Source organism: Doryrhamphus excisus, chromosome 16 (assembly GCF_030265055.1).
Source record: "Doryrhamphus excisus isolate RoL2022-K1 chromosome 16, RoL_Dexc_1.0, whole genome shotgun sequence".
NCBI classification, from domain to species: domain Eukaryota; kingdom Metazoa; phylum Chordata; class Actinopteri; order Syngnathiformes; family Syngnathidae; genus Doryrhamphus; species Doryrhamphus excisus.
Window position 1 is genome coordinate 12,605,406 of NC_080481.1, and position 26,145 is coordinate 12,631,550.

Here is a 26,145-nt window from a genome sequence, read left to right on the forward strand (position 1 = left end):
TCCTCCCACATTCCAAAAACATGCTAGCTTAATTGGCGACTCCAAATTAGGTATGAATGTGAGTGTGAATGGTTGTTTGTCTATATGTGCCCTGTGATTGGCTGGCGACCAGTCCAACCCGAAGACAGCTGGCTCCAGCATGCCCCGCGACCCTCATGAGGAAAAGCGGTAGCAAATGAATGAATGAATGGTGTATAATGGCTGGAGCCCCAAAGCTTTAGATGGCTTTATACCCTTTTCCATACCCTTTTCCTAACACTGGCTCACTGTGATGTCACAGAGTGCCGGGCTTCCTTATATGGTTGTGCGCTGTAAGTTACATACGCTTTCTGCCCTCCCCCAACCAAAGTGTTTCTTTGGGTGTAAGGGACAGCTACATTTATTTACACTTCCTAACGAGGCAAACATCAGGCAGAAGTGGTTGGAGTTCTGGGATTCAACACATATGGCTAAAAGCGAACATTTAAAATAATCGCTGTTTATTATCAACTCTAATACCATTTATCAACTCCTATGAATTTGGGTTTCGGCAGCTATCGGAAGTCCTCGTGAGCACTAGGTAGTGTGACGCATATAGGAGTCCACAAATCTATACTAAGGGCTGAAATATAGGCATAATAGGTCTCCATTTGACAAAACCCAGCACTGACATTGTCAAGACATTAAGTGGCTTAAGGAAGCAGTGGAAATTTGAAGGCAATGACTATTAAGGCAAATGGAGGACGAAGGAAGCCAAAGTGCTTGTTGTCAAAGACATCAAAAGACCGGAACAGTACAGAAGTTGACATCTGGACTTCAAGGAAATAAAAGACACAACACACAAACACGCTGCAATTTGTTGATATTGTTGAATTGTTGTATTTATATGCAGTACTGTTCAATTGCTCATGATCAACAAGTTCAAGGCAAACATTACAAAATGATTTAATGCTTCTGGAAAAAAAATGGTCAAGTAAATAAAAGCTGCGTCGTCCACCTCAAATGGTAATGGTTTTATTTCATTTGAACATGCATCAGATTACAATTGAATGCATCACATAATCAGTTCACAGTTCCACATGTCCAAAAGGAGTAGGAAGAAGCAAAGCTTATTAAATCCTACCCCTCCATCTGGTACTTTTACAATCAGTAACTGTTACATTTGTTCACTTCCTGCTTTCCATAATACAGTTTAAAGTTTTTTTTTATTTTTTTTATATTTTTAAATAATGCACCTCGTACCGAAGTACGAGGTGATATGACCATACAATGACATAATGGGTACCATAGTAAGTGTCAATATAGTGATATATATAGCACATCATGACTGGTTCAAGACTCTTCATCCTTGTATTTAGCAAACATCAACTGCTTGTATTGTTTCTTGAATTGGCTCATCGTTGTGCATTGTTTGAGTTCCTTACTCAATCCATTCCATAGTTTGATTCCACATACTGAAATGCTATGGCTTTTTAAAGTAGTCCTAGCATATAAGTGTTTCAAATGTACTTCTTCCCTGAGATCATATTTCTCCTCTCTTGTAGAGAAGTATTGGATGACATTTTTAGGTAATTGGTTATTTTTAGCCTTATGCATTATTTTAGCTGTTTGGAAATTAACTATATCAGCAAGCTTAAGTATTTGTGATTTTAGAAATAAGGAGGCGGCATTATGAATTATCCTTACTGACCTTTTATGCAGTACATTTAGCGAGTGAAGATAAAATGGATTCGGTTTGGTGATTTGACTATGGGCTAAATTGTAGAGAAAAAAACACAAAAATATACTTTAAAAAGTACTGCTTCTGTGATGAATATTGTGTCTGTCGAACTTCCTGATCCTGAGACATCTCCCTGTCCAAGGAAGCAGACAATTAAAAATGTCATGAAACACACACAGAGCCTCCTCCGTGGAAAAAAAAAAAGTTCTCTTGCAGCTGTCATGAAATATGCACGCGTGTACAGGAAGAGGATATTTGCGCGTCGCATGTGACGATATATTGAGCTAAATGTGGGTCAGCGTGTAATCTGGCTTCAGCCATAATGCGCTCAACGCGACCTGCTGTCAGATTCATAAAACTTGTAAACTCCGCCCACTTGACAGCCGGCGTCTGTTTGCAGAAAGTCACGGCAGCGGCGTGGTCGTGGTCGTGGTCGTGGACATGTCCGCCTCTGGGGAGCTGGATCATCGGGTCCGTGTAAAGCTTGTGTCACATGTGGCTGTTCTCTCTTTGTGACGTCAACGCTTCAAACGTGACGGACAACCGACGGTTTTAGTGTCCGAAAAAGGCTCATATACAAACGGGAGCGTTCGGGAATCGGCTGTCAGAAGCAATGGCGAGGCGTAAAAGGCGCAACCCGGCCGAGCTTTATTGCGCTCGTTGAAGCCCACAACAGCCTCGGAGGGTTCGTAACAACTCGCTTTCCTGCGCCACGACGACATGGAGATCTCGGGTACCGAGAACCCTGCCAGGGCTGCGGAGTATTTAAAAGAGCTCAACAAGATCATCGAGACTCAGCAGGAGTTGCTGGAGAGGCAACGGGTGCGGATCGAGGAGCTGGAGCGGCAAGTGTGTGACTTGTGCACGGAGAACGGCTGTCTGAAGGAGCGATACCAGCGGCACCTGACGAGCTGCAGGCTGCTGCAGGGCGCCGACAGCCCGCACTCGCTGGGGGCCATCCAGGAGCATTTCACACATGACAAGTAAGCGTCTTTGCAACGTCACAGCAGCCCAGGGGTGCTACGGTGGCAGACAAACTAACCTGTGCTTGGGCTTTGTTTTGTCTGCTTGCTCATGGACGTTATAGCCGGGGTTGGCAAACTGCAACTTTTCCGGTCCTAGTTTGGGACTTGGAATGACATCCCCAAAAACATCCTGCATAACAATTTACAACCACAGTTGCTCACACTTTAATAAAGGAACATCAGCATTATTCAGACTCATCAGGTTTTATAACTTGATGGGACTGCAGACTAAATGCCATAAAAGCCAGAGGCGGTCCTAAAAGTGTAATTCACATGCGTGGTCAGCCATATTAATCCGTGATATACGGAAAGCAATGGCTGCAACCTCCTAGGGGGTGGGGGGGAAAGGAGCATTCTCAGCTAAGATCTATTATGTAACCAACAGGGCATTAGGAGAGTGCAAATCTCTGCCAAGGTCCATGTAATAGCCTCTGTGAAACTAATGAAAATGTCCTCATCTGACCCAAAACGGGCACTCCTGCTCCACCCCCTTCAACAAGTAGACTTTTAATAACAAAAAAAAAATTACCCCCCTCCCCTTGAAAAATGTAGCAGATGTCAATGGTCAGGATCATTGCTGTGAAGCGTACTGTAGTTTGTTTGTTTATCGAAATCCCGAAATGAAGATGTAGTCACCTATGCCATTCCAACTTTTTGCATTAACAAGCATTAAAACACAGCACGTTATAAACACACTCATACAGCCTGATTCGCACAAATAGAGTTTTGAATCAGAATCAGAAAAGGGTTTATTGCCAGGTATGAACAAACACATACTAGGAATTTGTTTTGGTATAGTAGGTGCAGACACATCTATTAAAAAAAGAATGAAAAATACAAAATATACAGAATAACAGTAAAAATATATGTACACAGTCTGTTTTTTTTGTTTGTTATTCCGAAAGTGCATTCTTGATTGTTTTTCCTAAAAGTCCAAACTGGGCGTTAATGTAACGCATATAGTCAAAGTGTCAAGGTTTTTTTTGTCAACTTTCGCCTTTTTTTTAAAAGGGGACCTATGCTGTTTTTTTCTGCCCTTTTGTATTGAGTTGTAAACACATAAAAAGCAAACCACAGAAAGCTTTTCCAGATCTTCCAGAATCTGCACCTATTCCAGCTGTATTTCTAGATGCGAAAACGGTCTGTGTTAATTTATTCCACCCGCCGTGGTTGGTCATACTGCCAAGTGCTCACGAGGACTTCCTTGATAAACGGTATATGAGTTGATAGTAAAGGGTGATTTATCTTTTAAAATGTATGCTATAATGCTAAATAGACAAAAACAAATAGTTACTTACTGCTTGGTCTTCTTACTCTTTGACACAACCAAGTAACGTTGGCAAGGCATCGGGCTTCAGCAACAGTTTGTCGGCTAGTCCAGTCGAAAACTGGACCAATAGTCCACTGTGGAATGTCGTTGACGGATTAAAATCGTTTTACTTTTTCCTGATGTTTGCCTCATTAGGAACTGTAAAAAATGTTTGCTTTCCCTCCCGGAAAAGAGACAATGCTAACACCGTAAACAGAGAAGCAGAGCTTGGGATCATACAAGCTCAAATAAGCATGCCGGTACTCTGTGATGTCACAGAAAGCCAGTGTTAGAAAAAACTGGCTCAGAAACTGAGCATTAAGAACCATCCCAAACCTCTTTCAGCGCTCACTTTGGCATCGTTTAACATGAGAATACAACATTCTAATTGCATTTATAGGTCAAAAAAGTGGAAAAAGCATCATAGTTCCGCTTTAAAATTAGTTGTGTTTACCATGACTCAGCTGGGATAGGCTCCACGTTCCATGGATGGACAGACTAGAGTGTTGGGCTGCATACTTTGTAATGTGGAGTGGATATGATAATGTCTTCAGACTGTCAAAAGTGTGAATGAAAACACATCCTCTCCGGTGGAAGTACGGTTGTTCTGGTGGTCGTGTCTGCAGGCAGCACAGCCACAGATAAGACTTGGCCACACACTGTCAAGAGTAAATCGTCCCTTAGCTGAACTTCACTCTTGCAGAAGGAAAGCTTCAGCATGCAGACATTTAACTTCCGCTTTTGACAGTCTGCTGGTTTACGTGATGGCGCTTTGACCTTTTGTAGCTAGGAGAACGGACCTGTGGCAGCAAATCGATGTGGATGACTCGTGGACAATATGTCTTTGCCAGCTGATCATATTAGACTCACAAGATTAAAAGATCATTTAACTCTGGCCTTTACATTTGATTTTAGGGTCATATTGCATATTTCTGTCTGATGCTTCTCATTTGGTGTACCACCTGTCAGTACTGTATCTGAACGCTAATTCAGTTCAGGGTATCAAATAGACTGTGATGCCTTCAGTGACCCTGATCAAATATGACAGCTGTTAACGTAAAGTGCGGTTGGGAGGCCGATATAGGACATTAGTGCTCCTTAAATACTTGCAGTGCAGGCAGTGGTGAAAGTAATTCAGGTATGCATGATAAATTAGCTTTGAAACTGTGTATAATTGGAATTTTTTTGTAGGGACATGTCAGTATCAGCTCAGTTCCATGCTTTGCTAAATTGACAGAAAAGTCTAGGCTATGCTTCTAGGAGTTAATCAGCTGCACTCTGCGTATCTTGCAACAGAAATATCTGCACAGCTTGTGATAAACGGCAGGGCGGTGTACTGGCACCATGACGTTAAACAGTACACATTAGTGAACATGTCCAAATTGTGAGCACTATTACTGTCTAGCATAGCATTGACCGGAGCTGTACAGATATATTTTAACTCATTCTATTAAAATCCCAAGCAGAAGTGCTCATTAGATAAGAAGGTAAATAATCACTTTTATTGTGTTTTTCCATCTCCAAGACACTCAAAGCAAATTTACTTACTGATGACGCAGCATCAGGACCAACTGGGGTTTCACCATCTTGGCCAAATATTTATTCCCTTCCTTGAAGCAGAATACCAAGTTGTTCCAGAAGCATCCACACTGTAGCATCTTATAACAAGATTTCATTTGTTGGGAAAACCAAAATAACTAACTGTAAATAGACATTAGAAACCAGGCAAATGATATAACATGTCTAGAAATATCATTTTAAGTCTTTGCAAGTGGAAAAATAATTTGTAGTGCACCATCGCCATGCTAAAATGTCGACAAAACACAATTATCGACAAGAGTTTTAGTCTGATCCTCTCCTGACCTTTAATTATATTTAACATTGAAATAAAATGGTCTATCAAAACAACAGCATCACAATAATCTGCTGTTATTTATTGGAACAGCCATGGCTTTTATGCAAGGCTTTTATGTAACATAAAAAGGTACATCTGGTTAAAAATAATTTCAAGGTTAGAATGTTTTTCCCCCTCTTACTAATTTCTCTAAGACCACAAGCAGGTCGGTCATTCTTCTTGGAATAGTTATACATTTTAATGCATTAGTTTAATTGCTTTCAATCCAATAAGTAAATGAATCAATAGGACTGTCATGTCTGTAGCCTAATTATCAGGACTGCCGATGGGGAAATGGATAGCTTAAGCTACTCTAGTGTTAGTTAGCCAAAATAACATTCACCTCTAATTAACATTTTATCAGCACGAGTTCATGGATTTGCCCTTTTTTTTTTGTTGGTCCTGAAGGCAAAATAAGACAGGATGTATCTTGCTGTGAGGCATTCACTGTGACTTCATGTAGGGTGTTGTGTAAGGTAAACGGAAAGCTTATCAATGTGCAGACAGAATCGCAAAAGCTGAAACTGTGCATTTTGTATTTTTGTGTATGATTCTGACTTTGTTCATTGGTCCTTGAACGCACCATAGTTTCTATGAGATGTGAGCAAAAGTGGAGGCTACGTAGTCAATTTTTTTATTTTGCGGCTTCACTCTGTCTAAAAAAAAAAATCAGATGTGACATAGTTATTCTCCCGTTCTGTGTGGAAGTGGTACATTTTTAGCTTCTTTTTTTGTCCTTCTTACCCACTCAGTTTCCAGAGTTGTTGTGTAAACACACAAGTTTATGTGGTGTAAACAAAGCTAGCAGTATTGTCAGAGTGTAATTCAAGGTATCATATTGATGTCAGGGCGGCACGGCGGACGAGTGGTTAGCGCGCAGACCTCACAGCTAGGAGACCAGGGTTCAATTCCACCCTCGGCATGTTCTCCCCGTGCATGTGTGGGTTTTCTCCGGGTACTCCGGTTTCCTCCCACATTCCAAAAACATGCTAGGTTAATTGGCGACTCCAAATTGTCCATAGGTATGAATGTGAGTGTGAATGGTTGTTTGTCTATATGTTCCCTGTGATTGGCTGGCGACCAGTCCTGGGTGTACACCGCCTCTCGCCCGGCTCCAGCAACCCTCGCGACCCTCGTGAGGAAAAAGCGGTAGAAAATGAATGAATGAATGAATATTAATGTCAGATGGCTGCTGTAAATCAATCAATTGGCAAATGTCATATTGAGGAAGAACTGTAAGTTATGTCTTCATATCACTTAATACGAGTATAAAGATTATTATGGGGTGTTATTTCATGTCTGTAGGGCTTAAAAAACCTAGGTCATAAACAGGTTTTTAATGCTCTAAATCTGAAAATATAGCATTTTTAATCACTTATTGTAGGCCTTAAGAAGGCCCATTCAAAGATGCTGTGATGATATGTAGCGCTCTACACTGGTTACTAGGAGTGATATGCTAACTACTCTAACTACAATAATATTCAATTTATAAATAAGGAAATTCACTTATCACCGATCCGATTAACTGAGATAAATAAAAACAAAACTAATTTTAAAGGGGAACTATTATTCTTTCATTTAGCTTGTTAGCTTCCATCACTAGTGAACCATGTCAGTTGAAGAAAGAGGGTTCTTTTTGTTGTAAAAAGAGAAATCAATACTACTTCTACTTGAGTGATGGTGAACGTTGCATATTGGCTCGACACTTTTTTTTTTTTTCCTCTGCCATGTTGTATGTTGGCTTTTCCCTGTGCCCTTCTTTTGGAACAAAGTGCATCGGACAGGAAATGTGATGCACCACTCATGTGAATCCTGTGATGCAGAGTCAACAGATTTCCCAGTGAATTCTGCAGAACAGGCATCCTGGGAATATTGTTGGTCAGGAATTGTGAATGTCCAAGTGATGCATCGTTTCGGTCTGCAGTGACCCCCCCAGTGTGTTTACACCAACCATTGCTATAAGTTGTGATGTGTGAAAATTTTCCTTCTAAGTCTCAAACACGCGGCCCACGGGCCAAATGTGGCCCGCAGGACACTAGTTTGAGGCCCCCGCCTTGATATGAAAGTTTAATGTTGCCCGCGCAAGTTTGATATGGATGCTGTATGGTATCATGTACCCAGAAAAAAATATTACGATTACGATTATTTGATTAATGTTCACGTTAAAGGTTAAATAACTGTTAATAGTTATCCTCCCTATCCGTGTGGAAGTGGTAAGTTTTTGGCTATTTGAGTTTCAAGGAAATAACTTGAAGGCTACCGTTTAGGTCGCTAGCTCTCTAGTTTGCGAGTTAGCATGTGTCTCAAGACCCTGCAGTTGCGCAATATGTTGTAAATAAAAAGAGTATAAATGTGACTATAGTCGTGTTTTGTCATGTCTACAGGGCTCTAATAATGCTTTGTTCATTTTAATCTGAAAAAAATAATTTGTCTACCCACCAACTATATGTGGTTTCTTATGTTTTTATTATTTGCCGTTTTATTATTATTAATATATTTATTTAATACTGATTGATTGATTTTCTTTATTCTTGATTTGTTTATTTATTTTTCATCTTATTTTGTGTAGAAAAAATAAAAGTAAGATATTTGAGAACAGTGGAATGTTTTATCAGAGCTTTTCTTGTAGAAAATCGAAACCAAAGCAAAGTTTATTCATTTTTCTGTTTTTAATAAATGTGTTTTTTTGGAAAACCTGATGCGACCCAGCCTCCCCCAGACCCTAGCTCCAGTGGCCCCCCAAGTAAATTGAGTTTGAGACCCCTGCTCTAAGTACTTCTAAGGACTTCTAAGTAAAGCTTATGTCAATGGAAAGTTGTAAGAATTGGAAATCACCTGCCTATCGGGTTTCCTGATAGTTGAGTGCCATGTCAGCCTGGGTCTAACACTATTTATGCTGACCCCTTGCAATTTTCTCTCTTAATGGTGTTTGTTTTCACAGCCTACTACACCGCTGACTACATTGCTGGCGTTCACTTTGGAATTAACTGAAAGGCAACACCAGATAAGCCTGCACATTCTTGCCCCAAACACTGGTGATGAATGGCATTTTGTTGCAGTCTGCCACACACACACACACACACACACACTTCCTGGTCGCAGACACTGTAATGTGATCCCAGGTCACAAATGCTAAGGCATTTGTTTTGATGCATGATTTTGATGAATGTTTGTTATTTTGCATGATGCACCGGAAGAAGGTGGTTTAATCAGAGTTGCACCGCAGCGATCTGAAGCTGTCCACTGGGATTTAGAGTAGGGGAATAGCATCTGAATGTACTTTGATTTCTTATCGTGATGCTGGTGGATGCATCTGTTTACGTGTGTTTTGCATTCAAACCCTGTCCCGGGCCTGGAGCCAGAGCCAGACGGGTGAAAGTAATATTTGGCATGTGGATGTGGTGACTGGACCAATGTTGAGCTGATGTGACACCTGATTTTTACCTTTTTAGCTTGGAAGAGCACCCAAATATTTCATCAATCAATATTTATTTATTTATTTGACTTGATTTTTCTGGTGTTTTGAATATGATGATGATAGATTGGTTGGTGATAGCTGATAATCAGCATTAATATGCAATCTGTGATGTCCGATGTCCAATTTATCATAAATAACTATATGTGCAAGAATCTTAGTTAGAAACTTAATTGACGAAAATGATGGAATGCTTCTGTGGATACTCAAACACTATATAAGTATAAGTATATAACAAGTATATAAGTTTTCAGATCAGGTATATCGAATATTTGTGTCTGTAAATTGTCTGTAGTAAATAACGACAGTTGGCATTCCAATATTGATGGATGTCATGGCAAATCAGTGCAAAGGGCAAAGCTGCCATGGATAATGCTGTTAAGACCATAGTATGTGTGTGTGTGCTGTGTGCTCATTAGTTAGTCGGTTAGTCAGAGAATGGGGTTAAATGAAAACAGTATAAGTGACAATTATTTTTTGGAGCAGTAGCACGTGGCCCAAATTTGAGTGCAGAGATATCATTGTCGAAAAAAAAAATTTTTTTTCACTATTTGGATCAATAAGGCATGAAAAGAGAAGCTGAGCTCCCAATCCAAACAGCATGTGTTGTCCTCATGAACCAGGAAGCAGCCTGCTTCTATTTATGTTTATTAATGCAGGTTGCTTCCTGGTTCGTGTAGAGTGATGAACAGACTGGTAGAGTAACGTTATTGTTGGTGAAAATGATCACTATGTCCCACCTATGTAAATTATGCTTTGGATTTTTATGTAATTTTCATAACAGAAAATGTCAGGTTGAAAGATATTTTCAAAACTAGCACTCAGCTTTTTTGTTAGGGAGCGATTTTGGAACTAATACAGAACCTTGAGCAGAGAAAACATTCAATACATTCAAGTAGGGATGCTCCAATTGATCGACCACCGATCAGTATCGGATGATTTCCGTCAAAAATCATGTGATCATAAGGCGCCGATAAACGCCTTTCAACGCTGATCACAAAAGCCAATCACTCCTGACGAATAGCACCCATCATAAATTCACTGAAAAATGTATAATGGACGAGTGGTTAGCACGCAGGCCACACAGCTAGGAGACGCAAGTTCAATTCCACCCTCGGTCATCTCTGTGTGGAGTTTGCATGTTCTCCCCGTGCATGCGTGGGTTTTCTCCAGGGAGAAAAACATGCTAGGTTAATTGGCGACTCCAAATTGTCCATAGGTATGAATGTGAGTGTGAATGGTTGTTTGTCTATATGTGCCCTGTGATTGGCTGGTGACCAGTCCAGGGTGTACCCCGCTTCTCGCACGAAGACAGCTGGGATAGGCTCCAGCACCCCTGTGATGTTCATGGTGTACCCCAACTCTTGCCCGAAGACAGCTGGGATAGGCTCCAGCACGCCTGAGAATGTGTGTGTGAATGGTTGTTTGTCTATATGTGCCCTGTGATTGGCTGGCGACCAGTCCTGGGTGTACCCCGCCTCTCGCCCGAAGACAGCTGGGATAGGCTCCAGCACGCCTTAGAATGTGAGTGTTAATGGTTGTTTGTCTATATGTGCCCCGTGATTGGCTGACGACCAGTCCAGGGTGTACCCCGCCTCTCGCACGAAGACAGATGGGATAGACTCCAGCACCCCTGTGATCCTTGTGAGGATAAGCGGTAGAAAATGAATGAATGAATAGTCCATGTGATCGGTTTCAGTACTGGATGATCATATCATAAAACCATATTTTTAAGAAACATCGTGATATATGCTGAGGTCCATATCACCCAATCCTACTAAACTTATTGGATAGGTGTTGATTAAATGGATGATGTTTGAAAATGGAGTACAACTAGCGTCCAGTTCACTCCATCATATTGATTGTTTTTCTAGAGTGTCTTTGAACTAATCATGTTAAAAGTGCATTGATATTCTTGAACATTGAGTGTTTTTGGCTACCAACCATCTACTGTAAAGTCACTGTTCCTTTTGCTGCCGTGTCTGCATCTTGGCTCCCCTTGCTCCCTAAGATGAAACTCCATTTTGAGAAGTTTACATGTAGTTCATACCAAGCCGGGTAACTGCTTCAGCATGTTTTGGGCCCCCATGGCAGTAAATGATAGCATGATGGAGTAGGCTGTTTCTTGCGGCCCGGCGGCATCCACTCATTTAGCCCGTGATCTGCTGAACAATCAGTGTGCCAAACCATATTTACGAGCTTATGAACTCTCTCGCAGAGGAAGCCCCCCCTCTAATGAAATACTCCTGCTAGATTAATGTCTACACTGGGTTGATTTGCATTCAGCTCCTACGAATAAATCCAAAGCAATGGACAAAGACGGTTTTCTTCTTGCACTCCGAACCGACTGCAAGCAGTCTGAATCGGTAGTGGGCCACATTTCCCTGACCTCTTCCTACTCTAATCAAGCCTATTAAGTCACCGTCTGGTGGGCTTTCATTGGCTGGTTGTCCCCCCCCCCGAGAGGATAGTCATGATTTTAATGAGCACCGTTAACCTCATCTGATGACTCTACTGGTAAAGGCCGCTACACCAAGGTACGACACTGACCTCGCTTCGGTTTATGTCACCGCACTCAAGGTAGAGCCATTGTCTGTGTAACTTCTAATGAGCAGGGGAGGAAGGAGATGGCTGTGTCAGTAATTATGCTCCCTTGGAAACATCAAGGCTACGTCCACTTTGGCCTCAGTCGTCTGTGTCCACTGCAGTGTTTTCTTGTCGGACGCAGTTTTATACAGTTGAACCTTGGATTTCAACATTATGGGTTCCAATTGGGGCTGCACGGCGGTAGAGTGGTTAGCACGCAGGCCTCACAGCTAGGAGACCCCAGTTCAATTCCACCCTCGGCAATGTCTGTGTGGTGTTTGCATGTTCTCCCCGTGCATGCGTGGGTTTTCTCCAGATACTTCCTCCCAAATTCCAAAAACATGCTAGGTTAATTGATGACATAGGTATGAATGTGAGTGTGAATGGCTGTTTGTCTATATGTGCCCTGTGATTGGCTGGCATATCAGTCCATGGTGTACCCCAACTCTCGCTTGAAGACAGCTGGGATAGGCTCCAGCACGCTTGAGAATGTGAGTGTTAATGGTTGTTTGTCTATATGTGCCCTGTGATTGGCTGGCGACCAGTCCATGGTGTACCCGAACTTTCGCCCGAATACAGCTGGGATAGGCTCCAGCATGCCTGAAAATTTGAGTGTTAATGGTTGTCTATATGTGCCCTGTGATTGGCTGGCGACCAGTCCAGGGTGTACCCCGCCTCTCGCCCGAAGACAGTTGGGATAGGCTCCAGCATGCCTGAGAATGTGAGTGTTAATGGTTGTCTATATGTGCCCTGTGATTGGCTGGCGACCACTTCATGGTATACCCCAACTCTCGCCCGAGGGACAGCTGGGATAGGCTCCAGCACGCCTGAGAATGTGAGTGTTAATGGTTGTTTGTCTATATGTACCCTGTGATTGGCTGGCGACAAGACAACTCTTGCCCGAAGACAGCTGGGATAGGCTCCAGCACTGTTTCTTCATAGTCCAAGTTTTTCTACAAGTTCTATTAAATAGTGTTTCTCATCTCAGAAATAAACAGTGCGCTTGAGCATGTATTTGGCGCAGTGCAACAGTGCTTAATATCATAATATCATTCTGTGTGCATTCTATGAACAAATCTGTCTGTAGTGTCCCAACTTAAAAAGGTAGTTTAAGCATGCAGCTTCCAATTTAATGCATTTTGGTTGATCTGTGATGGATTCTTACAGTGTCCTCTTTTGCGCTGATTAAAGAACCACAATCCACTAACCACTAAAAAGATAAAAGAACCACTATAATTATTCACAGAGTATATGGATGCTTTGTTTCGCTCTACGGTTATTGACACTTTTTGGCAATAATGTTCAATTGTCATATACTAGCATATATACAGACTGAAACACTACCTAGCCAAGGTATTTTATTCAAGGAACATATGCATGTTGTTTTTCCTTTTTACTTTCCATCCTAAAAGTAGAACACTTGGTGGGGGTCAGGAGCCTAAAGCTGCCTTTCAATTTTTTTTTTTACCTCTGTCCAATTATTCACCTCACATCTGTCAACACGAGCTGATGGTGCAGCTAAATTGGACACAATCTGCAGCACGCTACCTGCCGAGAGACTCATGAAAGGCTGCTGCTCGTTTTCTGCCAGGTGGGAAAGCACTGTATGTGCGTGTGTGTGTGTGTGTCGACAGCTGAACACACAAACACAGATGAAGAGCTGATGGTCACACATCTTGCTCAGCGTGGACGTGGATGTCCAACACGCTTCCCTCTGAGCCAGTGTGGCCATTGACAACCAATATTTGGGGCTTTTTGGCATTTTCTGAGATGCAGATGAACTGAAGAGAGTCGTTTGAATCGTAAACACTTCACATAAGTGGCTCAGAGGAGCGTCTGGCTGCATTTTTGGTCCATCTTTTTTCATGCGCACCAACTGCACATAAATGACGAGTATAGCGCTACAATGGCGTGCATATTTACGAGTGATGAGTTATGTTGGGAAAGGTTTGACATGGCTTAGTTTAATGAAGCAAATCAGGCTTAAATCAGGTTTGATTTAATAACCTGCTTGGTTAAATGAGGGATGGACATTTGACAAAACTTTCTTGATCAATTTCTTTATTTATATTTGTTTTTGCAGAAGTCCGTGCAGTTTAAGCTACCTCTTCTTTACATCGAAACCAACCACTCCACTGCTTGTTGAAGCCATGAAGTGCACTTCATTTTGCCTCCAGCTGTGATTAATCAATAATCAATCACACCTTTTTTACCAATTATAACCAATTATTGTGACCACCTGTGGTTTGAATTTTCCCTTTTTTTCGCCTGTGGATACCTCTAATTTTTCCACTTCTGTCTTCTTTAAAGGGGACGATGATGATATGATGATAACATGTAATAGTTGCAGTATCTTGCCTTATTTTAATTATTTAAAACAGTACCAATACTTCTTTCCTAGGCGCATTGCTACACATACTTATGCTAGTTCCGTTCCGCAGCATAGCATAGATATTTTTATTTTTATTATTTGCCGTTTTATTATTATTATTATATTTATTTATTTCTGATTGATTGATTTTCTTTATTCTTGATTTGTTTATTTATTTTTCATCTTATTTTGTGTAGAAAAATAAGAAGATATTCGAGAACAGTGGAATGTTTTATCAGAGCTTTTCTTGTAGAAAATCGGAACCAAAGCAAAGTTTATTCATTTTTCTGTTTTTAATAAATGCGTTTTTTTTTTTTGGAAAACCTGATGCGGCCCAGCCTTGCCCAGACCCTAGTTCCAGTGGCCCCCAGGTAAATTGAGTTTGAGACCCTTGATGTAAATGGAACACTGTTGGTGTTTCAAAATAGGTATTTCCCATGATGTCCTTTGTTAGCTAGCTCATATTAAGTTGTTTTCTTGTGCTAGAATGCACAAAAAAGGGAAAGGAATATATGTTAAAAATTCCAAAAAGTGCAGTTCCCCTTTAAGAACCAATTTGTTATTTCCATAGAGGACAACGTTTCCATTTCTGTTAGCAGTAAGGCATTTTTTATTTTATTTTTTACAATGTGTGGGCTGTCTCAATTGGCTGAAAACATCAGGTCAATTGCTGGTCCAACAAAGCATCCATCCATCCATCCACAGCCATTCTTCTGCTATGCGCTGATTTAGGGAGAAAAAAGTCAGATTTTCTCTATCCTGCTTTTTTAGGCCAGGAGCATGTTGGGAGTCAAAGTTGAAATAACTATCCAATCCCTATTGTTTGTATCACCACTTTAAAGTGACTCATAACTTTTCTCGGTTTGAGGCGGGAACAAAAAAAAAAAAAGTCATTACCACCCAACTGTGCCCTCAGCTTTAGTGCAGCATTTAGAGAGTTTCAGCTCATTGTTTAGCTGTGTCATGGTCGCTGAGCACATAGTGTTGTTTTCAGCTTAGAGCAGGAAGCAGACACAGTGAGTGACCTGCTGGTGAACACGGCCCCTTCACCATACAGGAAATAACCCAGCGAGCAGAAAACACAGGATAGGGTTGGAGTCCTCAATTGGACTGAAATGGGACTTAAGGTAATGAATCTGATAGGTGAAGCTTCTGTTGATAAATATATGTCATTCGTTGACTGGCTGGTAAGTAGCAAAAATCACACAAGATGATGATTATGATAACTTGTAATCAATCAAATCTGGTAGTACATCGACTCCAATCGATGTTCGATGCCCAAACCTTGCCGGGATGGAATTTTTGGTTATTGTGGCAAGCATAGTAGTTTATATAACATTCTCATTTGAATTTCCCAGATGAATAAGCCTTGCAGGATCCCAACGTATTGTATAAACAAAGTTATTGTGAGATTAGGTGCTGGGTGTGTGACCCAAAATGGCTGAATAAACAAACAATGATGGGAATATTATTGTTATCCACATCTTATTATTACTATGGCAACTGTTGGTATCACATTCATTCTATACATGCATTTATACAAGGTCAGACACATTCATTTTCTACCGCTTTTTCCTCACGAGGGTCGCGGGGGGTGCTGGAGTCTATCCCAGCTGTCTTCAGGCAAGAGGCGGGGTACACCCTGGACTGGTCGCCAGCCAATCACAGGGCACATATAGACAAACAACCATTCACACTCACATTCATACCTATGGACAATTGAACCGTGGTCTCCTAGCTGTGAGATCTGCGCGCTAACCACTCGACCGCCGTGCCGCCAGGTCAGACACATTTGTAGGTTAAATAAAAGGCAAAGTAAAGAAACCAAAAAGTTTTTATTTTCGAAAAGTACTTATAATGCCATTCTGTTTCATTATGTTTTAAAAATTAAATCAGTTCACTCATCAGTGAAGTCGGCCAGTTGATTTTCGTTTCAATGCAGATCCAGGAGCTCTCAAGTCGGTAACCCATAACAAGATCGTGTTTCGAGCTGGTACGGGATCCTGTCTACCACGGAACGCTCGTTATGTTGCAGTTACAGATTTGTTTGTTTTAATAAACATTCCCACAATTATAGCACGATGCTCAACTGTTCAATTCATGGCAGCAACTGAAAAAGATAAAAAACAATAGCATTATATGTACTTTTCGAAATAAAAACACTTTTTTGTTTCTTTATTTGCCTTTTATTTAACCTACAAATATGTCAGATCATTTTGCCTGACCCTACACCTGACATCATTCAGTTTAATAATCCCCAACAGTTTAAAGTTCAATTGAAACTTGGTTCATTCCAGATGCTTTGACCACCAATTTATTGTAAGTAGCTGTAGTAGAAGTTTATTTTACGGAGTGTGTGAGTGCCACATTACTTCACAAAAGCAGCCGGGGATCATACATCAGAAACACATTAGCGATACATCATTTTCACACCGTAAACCGTAACGTTAGGACTTGATGAACTCATTAAAGCTGCTTAACCACACACATTTCTTGCTGTAATTTGCTGCTGATTAATAAAGATCATTTACATCGCCAAGGAACCTTACACATGATGAATGTACTCCATTTATGCAGTGGACTGAAACGTACTTTGAAACGAAGTGGCGCAGACATACGGAGGCACACGTGCATGCATCTCATCGAGAGAGGCAAAGTGTTTTTTTACTCGACAGCAGCCTTCTGGTTCTTATAAAATACTGACGATAAACATGAAATACTCAGCCAGAACGTTGAGCTTCGCATTGCTTCTCGAATGAAGCTGTCAAGTGTGAGTGAGCTGTTATAGCTGACCACAGCTTCAAGTCGTTGGATGTTGGTGACACGCCTGTGGAGAGGAGGCATGAGGTGCAAAAAGTTTGGACGGAGATTTATTCCTATTCATTACGATTCATCGCAATGCTAGACATGTTTGCCTCTTTTGTGATATGTTGCGGACCAAACCACTAACTTGTTTGTGTTTGGTTCATATTGATTTACTCCGACTAGGGCACGGGTTGGCAACCTTTACTTATCAAGTAAAGAAAAATAGTCTGGAGCTGCAAAACATCCCACAACTTTTGAACTTTTAAAGGTTTTCTTCATTCATTTTCTGCTGCTTTTTCCTCACGAGGGTCGCGGGGGTGCTGGAGCCTATCCCAGCTGTCTTTGTACACCCATCACAGGGCACATATAGACAAACAACCATTCACACTCACATTCATACCTATGGACAATTTGGAGTCACCAATTAACCTAGCATGTTTTTGGAAGGGAAACCGGAGTACCTGGAGAAAACCCACGCATGCACGGGGAGAACATGCAAACTCCACACACAGATGGCCGAGGGTGGAATTGAACCGCAATAAACGAGGGATGATTGTATGGATGTAGAAGCATAACATTTGATCAAAGTTACTTAAGACTTGTCAGATTAAAACATGATCGCTTCATATCATAATAGTAGCGTCTTTTTGTTAATTCACCACTTCTCGGTACCGCACCCAAAGCATCTTGGGAACTGTAATTATTTTAGTGTAAACAAGCTACACATCAACATAAATGATAGTAGTAGCAGGTACAACTCTTGTCATTATTTTAACTTATTTTATTTTAGCCATAGTTTTACGTTGCACCAAGTTGAATTTTGCATGCTATGCAGCTGCGGCTTAGCAGTGATCCCATAGTCTGCGTATTAGCAATGTAGTGTAAACAAAAAGTAATAGTAGTGTAAAGGAGTATTATTTCATGTCTACATGATTCCAATAATAGTAAAAAAACATATTTAGAAAGTAATAAACTGACGATTATATGGAAGTGGCAGTGCGCAAGGCAGGATTGGAAACCTCCTATTATGTGCTTCACACACTGTAAACCTTGCAATGCTCCTGGCATTCCTAATGTCACTCGTTCTGTCCAAACAGAACATTTGATCAAAGTTACTTAAGATTTGTCAGTTTAAAACATGATCGCTTCTATCATAATAGTAGCGTCTTTTTGTTAATTCACCACTTTTTGGTACCGCACCCTAAGCATCCTGGGAACTGTAATTCTTTTAGTGTAAACAAGCTACACATCAACATAAATGATAGTAGTAGCAGGTCATTATTTTAACCTATTTTATTTTAGCTATAGTTTTCCGTTGCACCAAGTTGAATTTTATGTAATCAACATTACAAAAGAGGACAAATGTTAGTCTTCTTCTTGTAGAAGTGTGTTATCACATAAACAAACAGTATATTATATCACAATTTCCTCTCAACGCAGCAAAGCAAATAGCCGCACATGCATTTCATTTAGTGTCTGAGCCATCTGCTTTTTTATTTATGTAATAATAAAGAAGGAAAGTGACTCCTCCAGGCTCAAAACTCTTCACAAACAGCGGGATTGTAATTGTAACGAAGCAGGCCTTCCCTTGTGGTAAAAAGGCTCAAGGGAGGGAAGCGTGTGAGCCTCCATGGGCAGTGAGTGGCTGCACAGTAGATACTGTTCCAGTTCATTTGAAGCAAGGCAGGCGGCTATGATTAAATGAGCAGACTTGTGCATTATGGCACTCGTGTCCAGTTGCACTTACTCTTGCAGAAACGCAGATTGATAAACTCTGAGTCAGCAGCTTTCCGGGGGCTGGGTGTGTGCTCTGTCCATTTCCTCCCACCCCCCTTTCTCAATAGGAAACAACCTGTCCTCTGTACGGCAGACTCAGGGAAAAAAAAAGGCAGTAGCATCAATGCATGCAGAACAAAACAGAGCATGACATGTCGTTGGAGAAAGACCTAACGTTTTGTTAGGTAGATGTGCCTCGATAAACTAGCGGAGGACCTTGAATCTTGTGGTGTGATACCTCCCTGGGATTTGGCATTTACTGCATTATTAAAATTGCTTTGGGAATACATCGGATTGAATCGCGGCAGCCAGTATCTGTGCGCAAAGGAAAGAAGTTTAACTTGCTCACAGATATCCATCATCCTGCGAATAGTTGACGCCATGAAATATGGGAATCATTTATTTTATGGCTGCACAAATGAGTTTTGTCTCCACTACAGGAGTGTTTTATGAATATGTACTACAACTGTGGAGGACTTTTTTTTTTTTTTAACGGTGTGACCATTTACCGCAAATCCAATGGACTCAACTTTGTAAATTGCTGTCAGTCAGTTACATCGATCCAACTTCACGTGTGTTACAGCTTTCAAGGGACGTGAAAAGACGGTGGCTCAGGCCGAGTAGACGTTAAGTGATGTTGTCTGGCGTGACCACAAAAATTAGTTGCAGTAATTTGCAGTGGGGCGGAGAAGGAGGAGCTGTCCAGGGTCCTGCGCGCTTTTGCCCCCTTTGAAACATCGAGCAGAAGGCAATCCAAAAAGACAGACACGTATCATTCTGCAAAATATATGTGAGAAATGGTTCTGGTGTGGCCATTTATTCTTTTCTGTGATGCATTGTATACACAGCAATCGATAGCTTCAGTAATTGGCATTGGCTCTGGACTCTGGCTTGTGTGTCAATGAATCTCATTGCGTTCTATTGACCCAGCTCTAGTTTTCAGCCTCAGCCCCCGACTGCACACTAGTAATGGGGCTGGCTCTGAAGAGAGCGCCACAGTCTGATGTATGCTTTATGTAATAATTAGGACACTTTTGTTCATATTTGCTGAACAGACAATCAGAATTGGATCATTTGCTGTTACAGAATTCTGGGTCAAGAGGAGGTTCGCAAAGGCAGACAAAAACACATAATGTAACAAAGAATAATGAGAAAGGAAGGAAAGAAATCCTTCAGCCAATTGAGAATTGGCTGCAGCTTGACACGGAACGGAAGTTTATTAACTTGACAAAAGAGCTGAGCATCTTCACCACTTTAATGGTTTTCCAAGGCAAGTCCTTTCATCATGAAAAAAGGAAAATGTGTAAAAACACTAAGGAGCGAATATACTGTCTATACTGTTCCCTTGCGTTTCAAATATATTGTTTACATATATGCTTTACTGGGCTGCACGGCGGTCTAGTGGTTAGCGCGTAGACCTCACAGCTAGGAGACCAGGGTTCAATCCCACCCTCGGCTCATCTCTGTGTGGAGTTTGCATGTTCTCCCTGTGCATGCGTGGGTTTTCTCCGGGTACTCCGGTTTTCTCCCACATTCCAAAAACATGATTGGCTGGCGATCAGTCCAGGGTGTACCCCGCCTTTCGCTTGAAGACAGCTGGGATAGGCTCCAGCCCCCCCTGCGACCCTCATGAGGATAAGTGGTAGAAAATGAATGAATGAATATACGTTACCCCTTTAAATATACCAAACTTGAATCTGACATTTATTTGCATATTGCATATTGCATATTTATATATAGGACATATATATTTAATTGCCGACTCCAAATTGTCCATAGGTATGAATGTGAGTGTGAATGATTGTTTGTCTATATGTGCCCTGTGATTGGCTGGCTATCAGTCCTGGGTGTACCCCGCCTCTCGCGCGAAGACAGCTGGGATAGGCTCCAGCACCCCCCTGCGACCCTCATGAGGATAAGCGGTAGAAAATGAATGAATGAATATGCGTTACCCCTTTTAAATATACCAAACTTGAATCTTGACATTTATTTGCATATTTATATATAGGACATATATATTTATCCTATTTCACTCACAACAAGCCAGCCAGCAGAGTTGTATTCGGCGGTGTGGCGCCTTTGTTCCCGCATATCTGTTCATAATGTCCATGTTTAATGTTGCTGCTGGGTCACAGAAGCCTTGGCGGCTGTTGCCATGGAGAAGAAGCAGGATACTTTATGTTTGCACACATCCACTACATTCTCTGCAGTCTTATCCTGCAATATCTGCTTTTATTAATGTCCACTGCTGATCATCATGCCTTGGATTGTTCCTTTAACACATGTTACAGTACCGAGTCAGGATTTGATTGGGTTTATATGATTAAGTTACTGCTGCACAATGAGATAACACAATATGAGAAGCACCCATGCAGTTGATTGATTGTTGATGATGATGTTGGTGGTGGTGGTGGTGGTGGTGTGTGTTGGGTGTTTTTTTTTTTTATTTGATTTATTCTGTCCTGCGACCCTAGTGAGGACAAGCAGTGTAGAAAATGGTTGGATGGAAAGAATAGGGTAGGATTTTTCACGAAAATAAAAAATTAATGTGAAAGAAATGAATGGATAGCATCGTAGCTGTGGCTGTTTTTCTGTTTTATTCTGTTGGTTTGCAGTCGGGATGGTCTCCAGATGGACACAAAAAAAAGCATTATAGAAAATGAATGGATGGATGCCGTCAGTTGCTTTTTCCTCTCTACAAAGTGCTGTGGTTTCTTTTGTCAGATATTTGAACAAATGTAACGGTTACTGATTGTAAAAGTACCAGATGGAGGGATAGGATTACTTATTTTGGACATGTGGAACTGTGAACTGATTATGTGATGCATTCAATTGTAATCTGATGCATGTTCAAATGAAATAAAACCATTACCATTACATTTCAAATTCAATATTACAAAATTTACCAACTAGCACATCTGTAGCTTGCTTAATTGCGCCTCATGACCTTGGCGTACGTTGTTAGAAATGGACATTAGCTTTTTGATTCTGGGATTTAAAAAAAATACACTATAGACTGGATACGTGTGCATTGTTTTACAGAAACGTAACATAATTTTTTTTTTTTTTTTTTAATTTATTCTCTGACAGTTAGCTAAACCTGCCTGTTTCACTGTTGCTGATTCAAGTAATGCTGGTAAATAAGTCATTTTATGATACTGGCATGTCTGGAATATCCAGTTTTCTACAAGCACAACAAAAATGACTCAGTCACTCCATTTTTTTGTCTTTCAGGTCTGATGGTGACACATCATCCAGGATGGTCAGGTAGAGTCCAGTTACTTCTAATATTGTATTGTTTTGTACAGTATTTATTGAATTACAAGTCGGTTTTTGATGTACAAGTTAGTCAAGGCAGCTATTTATTACTTTCTTATTGTTTATGTGCATCTATGGATGTTCATCTTATGTTTGTAGCTTGCTGTTTGCTCCATTGTTTACACTCCGGAGCAGCTGTTAGCTTTGAGCACCCCTTCGCTATGTGGAGTGATTGGAGATCCCCGCAGAGATACAAAGGAGGAGAGGCTGCATAGCGGGAGTGAAGAGCAAAAAGTCGGTATAAAGGTTGCCGTATAAAGACGGTATCAACCATGTTTACCGTCTGATTGCACTGAAGATTGAAGATTGGATTAACTTTTTATATATTTATTTAAAGATAATATTCTATTTTATTTCAGTGGCTATTGTTTACATTTTAATAAAACTTTGCACGCATATTTGGCTTTGACTTTTGTCACTTTGTGGAAAAAAATATGGGGATATAAAATATGGTATATCGATATTCAACTAGACTCGGCAGCAGATTCCCTTTTAAATTCCTGTGACGTGTACACACAGCAGAGACCTGTTGTCATGACATCCATCACCGTGCTTATATCACCCATCACATAGTGACACACAAGTCAGCCTGCCTGCTTTAACATTTTGTGCTTTACATGCCTTGGTAGATTTCATTAACATTAATAATGAAAAAGCCTGTGAACTTGGCACAGGCACCATAAATAAAGAAATAAAAATGGTCTCCCAAAGGATCAGGGGTTTCATTCAAGTGTGTGCGTTTCGGGAGAGCAAGACGGCCATGGCCGATAATGGCGGATTACTCTCATACACACTCGCTAATGAGAGAGGAATAACAACAAGGCGGTGTTTAATTGGTGTGCTGTTCTGTAATCAGGATGGATGGCTTCATTCAGATGTGATTAGAATCAAGGCGGGGGTGGTAGACAGGCTCTTGAAAGCCTCACTGACCCGCTTGTATTGGATTGTTCTTCAGAGAACGTCGTCTGATCGACATGCTCTTCAAATCCTTCATCTTTTTGCAGCCTGTCATTCACAAAGTCAGAAGAGACAACATTATTATTATTATTATTATTATTCATTCATTTTCTACCACTTTTTCCTCACGAGGGTCGCGGGGGGTGCTGGAGTCTATCCCAGCTGTCTTTGGGCGAGAGGAGGGGTACACCCTGGACTAGTGGCCAGCCAATCACAGGGCACATATAGATCGACAAACAACCATTCACACTCACATTCATACCTGTGGACAATTTGGAGTCGCTAATTAACCTAGCATGTTTTTGGAATGTGGGAGGAAACCGGAGTACCAGGAGAAAACCCACGCATGCACGAGGAGAACATGCAAACTCCTTTTTATTATTTTTATTTTTATTTTTATTTTTATTTTTATTTTTATTTTTATTTTTATTTTTATTTTTATTTTTATTTTTATTTTTATTTTTATTTTTATTTTTATTTTTATTTTTATTTTTATTTTTATTTTTATTTTTATTTTTATTTTTATTTTTATTTTTATTTTTATGACACTGATTTCAATGGACACTCTCCTAAGGTCTGCTTTATTTTAATGTGTGCCAGTTAAAAGGCTAATTAAATGTCCCAAAAGGTTGAGATGATTTATGTCTGATTGTGTAGCCTTTCAGTGTTGCATAGTCTCTCATTTCCTGCAGTTGATTACCTTTGTTTGGTCCCATGGACATGGTATCATGGGTCATCATACCAGAGGTTCTTTGCTTGTCAACCTATTAACAATTTGTATGTACCACACTGACTTACGACTGTAAGGGGGATCCAGGGAACAGAAAACACAACCATTTTTATAACTGCTTTGTGTTTAACACTGAAGACAGCATCAAGTGGAGATGTCATTCACAGGCAAGCTAAGCCCTGCAAAGGATACCCCCAATGCGGTCCAGTGACACATCAGGACAGTTCAGGGACAAGATGTGACAGTATCCTTTCAGTTTGTTCTCCCACCCTGCTCTCCTTAGCTGAAGTTCCCCCAGAGGGAGCGCACTAGCCCAGCCTAATCGCTCGGTTGCCATGGAGAGTGATGCTCATCCTTGTTTTATTCACGTCCCCCTTTAACCCACCGGAATGGATTTCAGCTCTCACCAATCAGGCATTGTTCTGTAGACGCCATGCAGGAATGAAAGAACATGTTACACGAGTGTGCAGATCGAAGAAGGTACAATAGAACCTACTTGTGCTGGTATACCATTGTTGCATGGAAACAGTGTACTGAGAGCCTCCATTTCCTTTCAGTTGAATTGAAAAAAAAAGTTTTCATGCTTGCATAGATGTCTTCAGCTTCCTATCATATCCCCTAACCATGCATGGCTAAAATGATCCATAGTTGTGAATGTGAGCACGAGTGGCAATCAGTCTAGTGTGCACCCCATCTCTCATCCAAAGTCAGCCTCCACCTCACCCGTGACCCTATTGAGGACAAGTGATATAGAAAAGAGATGGATGGATCCATTTGACAGCACCATAAGTCTGTCCACTCTTTTGGCTGTAGGCCATACTCTCCTAGCCTATTTTACTGTAGTAGTTGATTGCAATAAAGTGCTTACTCAAACTTTTTTTGGTCTCACTCACATTTTAAAGCTCTACTTTACTTATAACCTCCTTAAAATCCAACAGTGCGAAAAGTTCGTACAATTTTGATCAGGAGTGTATACAAGAGAATAGACTATAGAAACAAATATAACATTAGGTGATGAGGCCAAAGAAGAATTAAATCATTAACATAATGGGCCCTAATTTCGTAGACCAAGCGCAGCTCGGCGCACCCTCTGCGCACACATTCAGATGCTTCCATTAAATAGTGGTAGCTGTCATTGTTTTTTTTTCACTAAAATGTGCGTGACACTCTGAAAAATCTGCCTGGTTTTGGTGACGTATGTCCAAATGCGTCTGTCAGCCAATTTACCACTGCGCTTGCCGCGCTTCTCCTGTGCCAAGAATAGACCAGGTCGGAGCTGGTGAGCTCTAGGGCACCGTTGGTGCGCTGTTTTGTCATGAAATTGTCACTGCGCTAAACTGAGAATATGGACACCTAGCCCGGTGTACCAAATTGCCCGCTCACATTGGTGCGCTGGATGAAATTACCACTGCGTGGGGTGCGCCATGGTGCGCCACCCTGCGCCACACTACACAATAAGAGTAGGTCATTAACTCATTCAGTACCAAAGACGTATTTGTATCTTTTTTCATAAACCCCAATGCCTGGGGCCGGCCCTCCTGGGGGTGGGCACTAGTAACTGTCAGGGGATGCGCAAAAGGCTTTCATTATAATGCAGACCTACCAACATGTACAAATTTATAGTATTCAACATGGATTTTGACTTTTCGATACGCTTGCACTCCATTTTGTTGCATTTTCTTGGTTTCACTTTCACGGTCAGTCTGTACAGTACAGATAAATTAATGAATATTATCACTTTCTTTAGTATTTCCAATCAGGGGTCGCCAATTAACCTAGCATATTTTTGGAATGTGAGAGGAAACCGGAGTACCCGGAGAAAACCCGAGGAGAACATGCAAACTCCACACAGAGATGCTTAAGCGGAGAAACAGCAGGTCCTCTATAAGTAGGTTAAACAATATCATACACACACGCTGGCGTCTACCACAATTAACAATTCTAATTGAAATCCTGTCATTTTGTGGCAAAATGTCACTCAGGCACGGGAAATGCTAAAAAAATAAATAAATAAATGAACTCCTCAGAACAGTCAGTGTAATTATTTCATGGCAGGAAACTAATTCAAGTCTTTCTCCCATTGTAGCGTCAGAGTGGAGTGAAAGGTGGCATTAGCAGTTCTGAAATTAATAATTCGTTATGCCAAAACAACAGCAAATGCTGGCAGCTGTGACATACTTACTCAATGATATTACTGAGG

General features: G+C 41.0%; 1 protein-coding gene across 1 annotated transcript in view; it reads left to right on the forward strand.

The window, feature by feature from the left end:
* Positions 1-2,020: 2,020 nt before the first annotated feature.
* LOC131104650 (IQ motif and SEC7 domain-containing protein 1-like) overlaps positions 2,021-26,145 on the forward strand; it is a 110,380-nt gene continuing 86,255 nt past the window's right edge. The window contains exons 1-2 of the mRNA XM_058052050.1: positions 2,021-2,682; positions 22,175-22,207. Of these exons, the coding sequence (XP_057908033.1) occupies positions 2,420-2,682; positions 22,175-22,207 (296 nt within the window). The 5' untranslated portion in view covers positions 2,021-2,419. The remainder of the gene's footprint in view (positions 2,683-22,174; positions 22,208-26,145) is intronic.